Source organism: Erpetoichthys calabaricus, chromosome 13, assembly GCF_900747795.2.
Source record: "Erpetoichthys calabaricus chromosome 13, fErpCal1.3, whole genome shotgun sequence".
Lineage (NCBI taxonomy): Eukaryota > Metazoa > Chordata > Cladistia > Polypteriformes > Polypteridae > Erpetoichthys > Erpetoichthys calabaricus.
Genome location: NC_041406.2, coordinates 83,451,799 through 83,464,493, shown reverse-complemented (window position 1 = coordinate 83,464,493; position 12,695 = coordinate 83,451,799). Strand labels below are relative to the sequence as shown.

At 40.9% G+C, this 12,695-nt stretch overlaps 1 protein-coding gene across 1 annotated transcript in view; it reads right to left on the bottom strand.

The window, feature by feature from the left end:
* LOC114663444 (partitioning defective 6 homolog gamma-like) overlaps nt 1–8,970 on the bottom strand; it is a 115,110-nt gene extending 106,140 nt beyond the window's left edge. Inside the window, exon 1 of the mRNA XM_028817178.2 lies at nt 8,632–8,970. Coding sequence (XP_028673011.2) covers nt 8,632–8,703 — 72 coding nt within the window. The 5' untranslated portion in view covers nt 8,704–8,970. The remainder of the gene's footprint in view (nt 1–8,631) is intronic.
* Between the last annotated feature and the right edge of the window lie 3,725 nt (nt 8,971–12,695).

The following is a 12,695-nucleotide window of genomic DNA, read 5'->3' as shown; positions in this document are numbered from 1 at the left end:
ATATATAAGATAAATCACAAAGAAATAAAACACTGGGGGATGCATACGGAGATGTCAGAAAATGTTAGGAAAAGCAATGAATGTACAAAACAGTAGTATGATAAAATAAAGAGTTAAGAGTCAGCTTCAGCAATAATTATTCAAAACACCACAGTGATGACCAAAATCTTGAAGCCACGCAAGTTAGGCTAACTGGTGACCCTACTTTGGCCCAGAATGAATGGGTGTGCCCTGGGATATACTGCTGTTTCGTCGACAGCTGCTTTTTGCCTTGCACCCAATGTTGCCATTATATTCACCCAACTGCAACATGACCTAAAACTGGATAGGTTGGTTAAGAACGTGTAAGAATAAATTTAGTTACATGAGGGGAAATTAAAAATTTCCAGACAACTTTGAACGTCGTCATGCAGGTTAGAAAATGTGAACGGATAATTATGGATGAATGATAATTAAATATGACATTAAATTTTCTGACCTACCTAATTTAATTCTTGGTCACGGGAGTGCTAAAGCCTATATTTGTGCATAAGTTCTTTCTATGCTGTACATGCATACACACACGCACGAACGCACACACAGGACCTTTTAGAATAATCAATCAATCTAAAGAAAAAGTAAAATATGCAAAGATCATTGCAATGTTGAAAAAATAAGATTTTCCATACGGATGTGAGCAACACTGGAGCAGCACGAAGAACAGACCTGTCTCCCTTTCTCTTTACTCTGTATACCTCAGACTATAAATATAACACCAAGAAATGTGACTTGCAGAAATCCTCAAATGATTCTGCACTTTTGGGGTGTATTAATAAAGGTAATGAGACAGACTATAAGAGTCAGGTAGAAATGTTTGTTTCTTTGTCCAAAGAAAATGGTCTGCATGTTAACATCATCAAAACCAAGGAACAGGTTATTGACTTTCACGTCACTAAAGAGTCTCTATGTTCGGTCACTGTTCAAGGAGTGGATGTAGAGGTGGTTCACTCTTATAGGTCCTTAGGGGTTTACACTAATGACAGGTTAGACTGGTCTCAGAACACAGAGGAACTATAGAAGAAAGGGCAAAGAAGGTTCTTTTTCCTTAGGAGACTGCGTTCCTTTAACGTGGGTAGTGATATCCTTCACATCTTCTATAACTCTGTGACAGCCAGTGCAATTTTCTGTTGTATGATGTGGTACTGTATGCTGGGCTGGTAACATCACTTCAAGAGAGGCCCACTGAATCAACAAGTTAGTTAAAAGGACAGGCTCAGTTATAGGGCACACTCTAGACCCCCTGGAGGTAGAAGCAAAGGAGAGAATTAAAACAAAACTGAGTGCCAATATGAACAATGCTGCACATCCTCCGACACACAAACACTGTGGATGTTCAGCTAACATAGTATTCAGCAGAAGTGACTCAATAAATATGACAAGGGCTCCTTTATACCAACAGCAATACACCTGCATAATGTCTCACTTTTGAATATTCTTGCTTTAGTATCATTCTGGTGTATGTTCAGACCAAAGTGTGTGTGTATATTTTTTTATTTACTTACATACCTAGTTATGTATTTATCTATTTAAAGAGCTTCTGTAAAAAGCCACATTTCCCTCTGGGGACAAATAAAGTTCTGTCCATCTATAAAACATCAGATATATAGCCAAATTATGCCTTTAACCTTCAGTTTAACGTTTTAGTGTGGAAATAACTTACACGTACTAGCTTGATATACAGTTGAACCGTAACTTAAACTACTTCAATTCAGGTAACTTCAACTGTATGTTTGAACATAAAATGAAAAGCAGCAAGGGCCTCATTCTCTTCCATGTGTGATGCTGCAGGAAAAGGGAGATCAAGGCCTCCGTAATCTTGCTTTTACAAAAATGCTGTGCTGCACTGTTACACGTGAAGCAACCTTCGATACTCTTACTCCACCTCATCCACAGCAACGTGAGAACAAACCAGATGTCCCTCTCCTTGTACTTTCGCTCTGTTCCACTCATGTTGCCATGCAGTGACTTGGGGGGAAAAAGGGAAACCCACTCTTCTCATACTGTTGGTCTCTCACACTCTACACTGCATAGTGCCCAAGAAAGAAAGAGATGCACACCTCTTGTACTTTACTGTCTACTACTGTGGCACAAGGAGAAACATGCTGCACAGCTCTCACACTATTGATCCATATTACCACATCTACCTCCTCGTGTATAAATATTAGCTGGCTTACTGATTTTTGTGAAACAGTGCTCAGTTCAAACTTTGGATATATTACACTTTTACAAGGTGCTACTGTCTTAATTTGCTGTAGCCTCATGTGTGGAGCTGAACGGTAAATAAAATTATTGAACACTGTTACATTGTGTTTCAAGCTATTTATAAACATATATACAAATGTATATATACTGTACATATTAAAAGATATAGGCAAAATCACATTTGCTGTACTTTAGGTGCACTTTATGGGGTTGTCCAGGAGCTTTCCAGTATATGCAGTGCCTAGAGATGTTTCAATTGTGTAACAGGATGTTCTTCTGTATATTACACTAGCTGTGCAACCTGTCTAAGAGGAGTTGAAATCTAACTAATCAACATAGCCCTCAGTGTTACTGTTTGCAGTGCACCATTTCTTGGAACATATTTTGCTATGCGTGTTCTAATAAAATGTATTAAATTTTTCATTCCAACAGATGGCACATCACAAACATTTGTAGTTATAAAATTCATTACTACAAATGTTTGTGACATGCATTCTACTGGACTGAGAAATGCAATGCATTTTAATACAACAAATGTTTGTGATGCACCTTCTGTTGGGATGACAAATGCAAAGCAAGACAGAACACAACACATGATAGAGGCATAACAACTGGGCAAACACGCAAACACTTGTCTTTTTATTAAGGTGGATTAAGGCTGCAGTGCAGCGTGTCTGTCTGGTTGCTCTGTCTCTATTACATGCAAATGGGTATAGGAGTCGTAAAAGCAGTGCTAATGTTTGTGATGTGCCATCTTTGGATAATGGAGACATAACAACTGGATGGACACATAGACACATATCCTTTTATTAAAGAGGATACATTCAAATACATAAACAAACACACTCGCCTCTGAGGAATCTACTTTAAGGCAACAACTAAGCATAATAAACTATAGATTTTTCCTTAAAAAGTATTTATTGAACCTAATGTAAGAGCTAATCTTACATTTAAAGCAAACATTTTTCAACCACCATATAGAGAAAATTTTAGGAGATGGCAACTTGAGCTTTTTGATCCATGTTGAATTATAGCTATACATGCCCTTATACTTTTAGCCAGCTACTTTCTTGAGAAAGTTTGGTATACCATCACATATTGTGCACAGCAAATTAAGGAAGGCAGAAAATCACAACCCTAACAAATGTATCATGAAGCCTGCAACATCCACTTTATCTTCAAAAAGTGGAAGTGGATCTTCCATCAGTACATGATGCCTCATTTTGTGTGTGAGCTTGTCCCAAAAAAACAAACCTAACTATAGCACTCAAGTATAGTGTTAAGGTTTGACACTACACCCCCATATATTTCAAACAAAAGTGGATCAATAATCACTATTGCAGTTACAGAAGAATCAGAAAAAATTAAAGAGTAATAGCAAATCTAAAAATCGGAAAGAGAAAGGGTGGATTTTAAGGCTTCCTTTGAAAATACAAATTTCATTACCTTTATGATGTCACTACGCTTGCTGACAATTCCCTGTTAATAATGGACCACCACCGGAAAATCTTTGGACATGCAGATTACTGCATAAATAGTGGGTTTATCTCAGTAGCTAAACAGCTATGTGTCACCTTTATTCTGGTGAGCAGGGAGCATCCCTTAAAGATTTCAGAGACAATAAATTGTGACACTATGGCTCCATGTACAGTATGTATGTTTATTGCCTAGCTCATTGTGAATTTCCCATTGGGATTAATAAAGTATCTATCTATCTATCTATTTCTGAGACAAGATGGCAGTGTTAGTAACTCATTTCAAAGCAAAAACATGACATCCTACTGAAAACCTTCCTCCCCACACAACCTTTTCAAGATAATCAACATTTGTTTTAAATGTATGTTTTTTTCCACAGACTGCACACAAGTTGTTCAGCTGAAGAGTTGCACTGCAGAATTTTGGAGTCGCCAGAGAGCCAGATACAGATGTTTGCCGGTACCTGTTTATGTAAGAGCAAGTGATAAGAGTGAATTTGAATCATTGCTAAGTCAGTTAAAAGTGAAAAACAAAATGCCGCACAATATTTTGATTGACTTTCTGCTTGCTTCCATGCAGTTTTCTGCAAAATGTCGATGGGCATGATATTTCCTGATTGATCATCAACTTTAAAAATAATCATCCATACTTGATTTTTCAATTCACATGATAAACAATGAAAGAAAACTGGTTAACCAGAATGACCCTTTAAAAAAACAGATGAATTTCAATATATCACCTGTGGAGAGTCTCAGTAGTTTTTAAAATCTGAAGCTGACAGCTCATTCACATGACTTTGAGTCAGAGAGGATGTAATCCTTAATGACTGAAGTTGCAGAATCTCATTGCCTTGAGGGTGACATATTGCACAACTAGGAACTGCAGGTGATGATGGATTATGCACCTCTCTCACAACTTCTCAGCACAGTTTTAAACTTCCAAAGTTCTGTGAGCTGGCTGCATTTTGACAGCCAGCGAATGTGCCATCTATCCATCCATTTTCCAACCCGCTGAATCCAAACACAGGGTCACGGGGGTCTGCTGGAGCCAATCCCAGCCAACACAGGGCACAAGGCAGGAATAAATCCTGGGCTGGGTGCCAACCCACCGCAGGACACACACAAACACACCCACACAACAAGCACACATTAGGGCCAATTTAGAATCGCCAATCCACCTAACCTGCATGTCTTTGGACTGTGGGAGGAAACCAGAGCGCCCAGAGGAAACCCACGCAGACACGGGGAGAACATGCAAACTCCATGCAGGGAGGACCCGGGAAGCGAACCCAGGTCCCCAGATCATCCAACTGCGAGGCAGCAGCGCTACCCACTGCGCCACCGTGCCGCCCATGTGCCATCTAACTGTACCAATAACTACATGAATGTTTTACAGGTATGGTGAGTTAGGGTTAGGGTGGTCTTAATCCGTCTTTTTCTTCATTCTGGCAAAGTATTACAAATATGAAACACTGGACAAGAAAGCCTCTCAGTTTGTGCTATTCAAAACTCATTTCTATTTCACGGTTTTTTGACTATCATACATAAACTATATCCTAAGACAAAAATCCAACCTGTTTGATTAGTGTTGTAATGAGATGACACACTACATGACTCTCAGTCGCATGTGATCTATTTATCTGTGCTGCGATTCACCCAGACTTCATGATTATGTAAATAAAGGTGAAGGCTGGAAATAACTGGAACAGTTGTGTAGTGTGATACCAGCCTAATGTGGAACTCATACTAATATATGCACAGTGGGACTAGCTGATAATTGATAAGTGACAGATATTTACAGTGGATAATCTGTATTAAAAAAAAAAAAAAAAAAGCCATGACCATATGCAGGATTTGAATGTTGTTTTATTATTAAGTGATAATCGGCTGAGAAACTCTTCATCAAGATGAAAGACAAACACAGCAACTACTTAACTTGAATGATTGCTCACACTCCCTTTCTTTCTTTTCAGTCTCTCTCATTCCCTAAAACACATCACACACTGCTCAAACTGAATGATTATGATATTACAATTATTATGACTACAATTAATTATGATATTATATGATATTACAAATGAAAAAAAGAATAATCTTTTACTATTATTTCAGTAGGGCTTTTAATGAATTAAACTTTTTTTGCCAAAAAACGTAGCTGTTAAAAATATGACTCTGTTACAGATGAAGATACAAAATCATTACCTACAGTTGATGACTAGTCATATTCAACATATGACATCACAATTATACTATATGCAAAAGCAACTGACATTATAGTCCTCTGCACATTACAAAATGAATACATATGATAATATATGGAATTTACAATGACACATAGTCCAGTAATGTTTACAGGGAAACTTATTTAGGTTGAATATACTCTTAAGTGGCTGTGAATCTGGAGAAGACAGAAAGGAATCAAATGTTAAGCTAACCGGAGTGATGGCTGCTGGAAAGAAACTACTGACATGTCAAATGGTTCTTGCACTGAGTGATCAGTCTTGGTTTCCTGATGATGTTAATTTAAAGCAAAGATTATTTGGTTGTATGTGGTCACTGATTGCACTGCTTGCTCAATCATTTCATTATAGGTATGTAGTTATAGTATTTCCTGCATAGTTCCTGTGTAGTCAAATTCTTACTTGTCTGATTACCATGCAGAGGCCACGAACAGAGTACATTGTCAGGGCTACAATGCTTTTTTCTGACAAAACAGCATTGTTTTTTATAATTGTTGTTTGCATTTATATAGCGCTTTTCTCACTACTCAAAGCGCTCAGCAATTGCAGGTTAAGGGCCTTGCTCAAGGGCCCAAAATAGCAGAGTCCCTATTGGCATTTACGGGATTCGAACCGGCAACCTTCCGATTGCCATAAAGGTGGCACACTGATTCTGCAGAGTGATGCCATTGAGGAAACATTTTTGGTTGAGGAAAGTCCATCCATATTTACTGATATTGTAACAGGTTCCTTAAATAACCAAGAACAGATGATAACAAATCTGTGATATCCCAATGGGTTCCTGATTTTTGAAGCACTCTCTCAGCATACCATAACACAGATTCGGGTCAGATTTTCTTGATCTATTACTATCTTACTAGCCTACTAAATATTAAAGAGTTCTTTTTTTTCCACATATTAGGAGCCTTTAAAGAACCAATTTCATTTGCAAAGAAACTTTACCAGAATAAAATGGTTCTTGGTCCATTAATGATTCTATGAGTAACCACAAAACCCAGTAAAGTGCCAATCAGGAGTCATTATTTTTTAAGAGGATGGTCAAAAACCAAAATCCATTAAAATGTATATGTTTAAATGTCTACTTTTATAGGACACATATGTTCTCCTACATGAACAGTTTATGGTATCTACAGTGCAATAAAAACGAGTATTGCCTTTTATTTTCTAGTATGTACCCCAAAATTTAAGTGATTTAATATCTGATGGGGGCGGCACGGTGGCGCAGTGGGTAGTGCTGCTGCCTCGCAGTTGGGAGATCTGGGGACCTGGGTTCGATTCCCGGGTCCTCCCTGCGTGGAGTCTGCATGTTCTCCCTGTGTCTGCGTGGGTTTCCTCCGGGCGCTCCGGTTTCCTCCCACAGTCCAAAGACATGCAGGTTAGGTGGATTGGCGATTCTAAATTGGCCCTAGTGTGTGCTTGGTGTGTAGGTGTGTTTGTGTGTGTCCTGCGGTGGGTTGGCACCCTGCCCAGGATTGGTTCCTGCCTTGTGCCCTGTGTTGGCTGGGATTGGCTCCAGCAGACCCCCGTGACCCTGTGTTCGGATTCAGCGGGTTGGAAAATGGATGGATGAATATCTGATGGGCTGCCAATGTAGTGAAGCCGATTGAGGAGTAATGTGTTCAATACTATTGGTTCCATTTACCGATCCGAACATCGTACTGGAAGAGAAGTGGAACAATTCAAAATAACTGACTAATAAAGTGTGGTAAGGGGGTGAAAACACAATAATATTTTGCAATGGATTATCTTTTCTAAACACGTGCAATTCCATTTTTTTACACCTGAATAGCGATATATTCGAGGCTTTGTGGGCGCAGACAAGCCAAGCAAGAAGGGCTTGCACGGCAACTTTTTATCAGCATTGTGTGGGCGCGACTTTTAAAGTGAGCCATCTCAAACCCCTCTGTGTTCACATTTGCCTAATTGGACTTCCCGATAGGGGTCGATCACCGTTCGGGTGTACAACCTACACCTAAAAGGGTTTCGTGAATACAGCAGACGCACGAGTACAACGTGCTTACTTTAGAACTGAGCGTAAATAAAAAAAATTGACCCTTAATCCAAAATCGGGAGGAAACACCTGAAAGAGCAACTGCTCATAACAAGTTTAAGGACTGAATTAAAGTCTGGCAACAGGGACGACCCAAGATATGGTGCCGTTATGCTGATTTTTTTTCGGCCGTTCGCGATTCAGAATGCGGGTTTGCGATCCAACTTATTGCCCGACTGAAAGAAACGAAACGGGTCTCTCAACGAAATATGTCTAGCATTTGGGATAAAATTACAACTCGGCCGCGCGGAGGTTCGGTGCAGAATCTCTCAAGGTGGTCATACGTTTACAGATCACTGAAACTTTTTCTGATACTTGTTGTGCAGATGACTAGCTCAGGCATCGTTCCTCCCCTCCATCGAATCCGAAACTCGGAGTATGATGAGTCCATGATCCCTTAAAAGAAGCCGCCCGTTGTTCATAGAAAGTGCTTTTCAAGACGGCCCCCTTCATCGGTATCAGTGCTCAAATTTACAACACCAGGAAGCGGCAGTCGGCGACCCCCTCCTTCGACAGACTGCACGCTAATCTGCAAAAGCTCATCTTGCTCTTTAATCTGGCTAATGCAAAAACATTAAAAAGGACCCGACAAAAAAGCTTCAAGAATTGAAATCTCTCCTCTTACCTTGCTTTTAACTTCCACGGCAGTGCAGTCAAGAAACCGCAATGACTGAGACTTATTAAAACTCCGGTTCATTTTTCCAACTTTCCAAGTTTTTCCCCACTCGCCCTCGCCACGAAGGGCTTCCAGAAGATTAGCCTTTGTCCTTGTACGGATTGTTAAATTTCGGGTGATTTGTATGTATAAAAAAATAATAAACTGCTCGGCAACTCGGTCTGATTGTAATGCAGCAGCCGCTGCTTCTGCTCAGTTTTCACAGCAAGCGTAGAAAAAAGCGGCGCGTCTGAATGGGACGGAGTGAAGTTTGCAATGACATCACCTCGCCCCGTCCAGACCGGGACACAAAACAGTGCATGTGAGTGAGCGCGAAAAGGGGAGGGCACGAGAGGCGGGAAGGGAGGGGTGACGACAGCCGTAGGACCGCCGCTGCAGCAGAGGACGCGTTTCCATGGAGCCGAGACGGCGCTGGCTGGGGACTGTATTTGGGTATTCCGTCACAGAAGAGAAGCCAGTCTCAACCTGGTAAAGCTGGCTTTAACAAGGAAACCCTTATCGATGGAAGCAGGACTACAATGCCTGGAGCGAGTCTGACTTTGCGCGGCCGAGCAAGGCGGGACGGAGAGCAGAAATTGAGGTAAGGTTGGGCAGCCAGGTTGAGCGTAGCGAAGACTCGACCTACACACTCCGGACAAACACAGATTAGTGAAATCGAAGTCACAAAATAAATAAATACATGGCAGCATCTCCGCAGAGTGGTGCGGACAAACTTAACATTCTGGAAAACAATCCAATTCCGGGATCTGGGGGTCCCGGAGCCTAATCAGGCAGCATGACGGGAAGTAGACCTGGAGGGGTCGCTGGCCATGATAATGCACTGACCCGCCCATACTAGGACCACGTTTACATTACTAATTAACTTTAATTGCACATCTTTGAGGATGTGAGAGGAACCTGAGGACCAGGGAAGCCCATATATGTAAAATCCACACAGATGCAGGATTTGAACTCATGGTGCTGGATCTGATAATCACTGTATTTCCATTTCAGTGAACAAAACATAACATCCTAGAACCTGTCTAATCCAATGCAGGGTCTTGAGGGGCGGAAACCTAGCCTGGAAGGAAGGTGGGAAGCACACCTGGAGGGAGCATCAGGCCATCACAATATATGCCCACTCACCCTCCCACATGGGCCAATTTAAAGTCGCCAATTAAGCAATGCACACACAGGTGCAGGATTCAAAACCAGGACTCCTGGACAAACACAGATTAATGAAAACCAATCACCAAATAAATATCAGTATCTGTAAGGGGGAAACCGGAGTATCAGGGAAGTTCATGTATAAATGGGGAGAACATGTAAAGTGCACATAGGCACAGGATTTGAATCCAGGATGTTGAACCTGTGAGGTAACTGGAGTAATCAATGTGTTTCCATGCACCTGATCAAAACGTCCCAGTCAAGAGGAGGCAAAACCTAGCTTGGCAGCAAGGCAGGAAACAGACCTGGTGGGAGTGCCAATCCATCACACTGCCTACTCTCCCACTCTGGGGCTATTTTAAAGTTGGCAATTAATCTAACTTGCACAGCTTTGAAGATATGAGAGGAAAACCTGGGTACCAGAGAATCACGCCCCAACCACACATACACACAGGAGGAGAACAGGAAAAGTCTATACAAGCATTGGATTCAAACCCAGGACGCCTGAAGAAACACAGGTTAGTGAAATCTAATAACTCAATAGATACTAATCAGCATCTGCCATTCTTCCTGTGCTGTGCAAAATGTGTTCTTACCTTGCATCAGGTACTCATATTTCCTCGTAATCCCCTGAAAGGAATAAAGCTATGGCAGAGGAATATAAAGGGAAATGGACGCTGGTCATTATTTTAATTCCAACACATTTATTCACAGTCTTCCTGTAGCATATTTGGGTGACACAATGGGTAGTGTTTTCAACACAAGGTGCTTGGGGACCTTGTTCATTTCCTGGGTTGGGTGCTTTCTGTGTGGAGCATGCATGTTCTCTTTGTGTTTGTATGGGTCTCCACTCAATTCACCAAGACATGCCAGCAACACCACGACTGATTATATGTTGGTGTTCCATGAAACGGATTGGCATCCCACCCATCACGTGAAAAGATGGGTTGAGGAAATACACACTCCTTAAAGTGATCCACCTAGTATTCAGAATGACCCCAAAACTAAGTATTATTAGGTGATTCATTTGTTGTTTTTGATGTATTCCAGGTGGCAGAGTGGGTAGTACTACCAAGTCATGGCTCCATTGTGATTGATTCAATTAGCGTATCCGGCTAAAATGTGTTAGGTATTTGGTGGATCCAAATTGGCCCTGTGTGTGTGTGAGTGGGTTTCCATCCAGGGCCACTTTCTGTCTTACACCCAGTGCTCCAGCCCCCTAAAATTCTGAACTGAATAAAGCAGGTTTGAGAATATTACAATGGTCCTTTTCTTCATTATCCCTTTCCGAGCAACATAGATACTGTACATCTAGAATTTTCTGAACACACTTATTCTGATGTTGATATACTGTATCTGGCTCACACCTTTATCAATTGTCACTTACTAGATCAATATTCACTAAAATTGCCGAAGTTTACAGTTGGACCAGTGGCAAATTAAGTGACTTGCTCAGGGTCGCATAGTGAGTCATAGATGTGATTGTGGTGGTCCAGAGCCTTAGTCACTCAATCATAACATTTCAAACTAATATGCTAGCATGAACGAAGGCTAGAGCAGGATAGCAGTCTCTATATACTTTACACACCCTTGTTCAGTCTTACCAGGCCATTCTTATGTTGACAACTGCCTTAACTTGAAACTGGATTAAGAAGGTCTGAAAATGGGTAGATGCATGCATCAGATGAATCATCCAGCAGTAGTCCACCATCATATCAATAATGTCCCTGGTACCTTCTTTCCATATCCTTAATATCCTGATGGAATCTTTCACCCTGCTCTTCATTCACTGATTTTCAGGGAAAAATGCCAAATGCACATCCAAAAAGTGAACTTTGAGATTCATGTTGCAACCCAATTCTTAAAACTTAAACAATATATTTTAACAACTTTCTTTTTCATTTAGATATTTATTGTTACCTAAAAGTACAGAAATTACTTTTTTAAATGATACCTAAGCCTCTCATTCCAAGTCATTCATCTCACTATCAAATTATGAATCAGAACTCTGTTTCCTAATATCAGGTCTGGCAAAAAAAGCCCTCTTTGAGTTTATCCTCAGAAAAACTTGGAAACTTTGAGCACAAATCCATAAAACAGGTTCTATCTTTTGATAGGGCTTTGACCAACTGCTTTATTAAACCAAGCTTAATGTGAAGTGATGGTAGCATCACTTTATCTGGATCCACCAAGCTGGGTCTGATGATGCTTTTAGCATCAAGCTGTAGCTTTCTTCTAGCTGGCTACTCATTCTGAACCCCTCATCAGTTCTTGGCTCTGCTGTCCAACTCACAGAAAAAAACATGGGAATTTTGTGTGTCCTCATTGCTGACCCAGTCAGACACACATACCCAAACCTCACATGTGAACCAGCAATGATCACTGAAATACATTTTTTCTTTGTTTTACTTTAAAAATAGATTTAATATTAGAAATTATTAAATTCAAACAAATTATCTTTAAAATACTTTATTGAGGGCGGCACAGTGGCGCAGTGGATAGTGCTGCTGCCGCCTTGCAGTTAGGAGACCCGGGTTCGCTTCCCAGGTCCTCCCTCTGTGGAGTTTGCATGTTCTCCCCGTGCCTGCGTGGGTTTCCTCCCACAGTCCAAAGACATGCAGGTTAGTTGCATTGGTGATTCTAAATTGTCCCTGGTGTGTGTGTATGCGCCCTGCGGTGGGCTGGCACCCTGCCTGGGGTTTGTTTCCTGCCTTGTGCCCTGTGTTGGCTGGGATTGGCTCCAGCAGACCCTCCATATAGCGGGTTGGATAATTGATGGATGGATACTTTATTGATATTTAATTAATTATAGTGCGAAAACAACCAACAAAAACTAAAACTGCCAGGTAAAAAATTCAGACATGAGC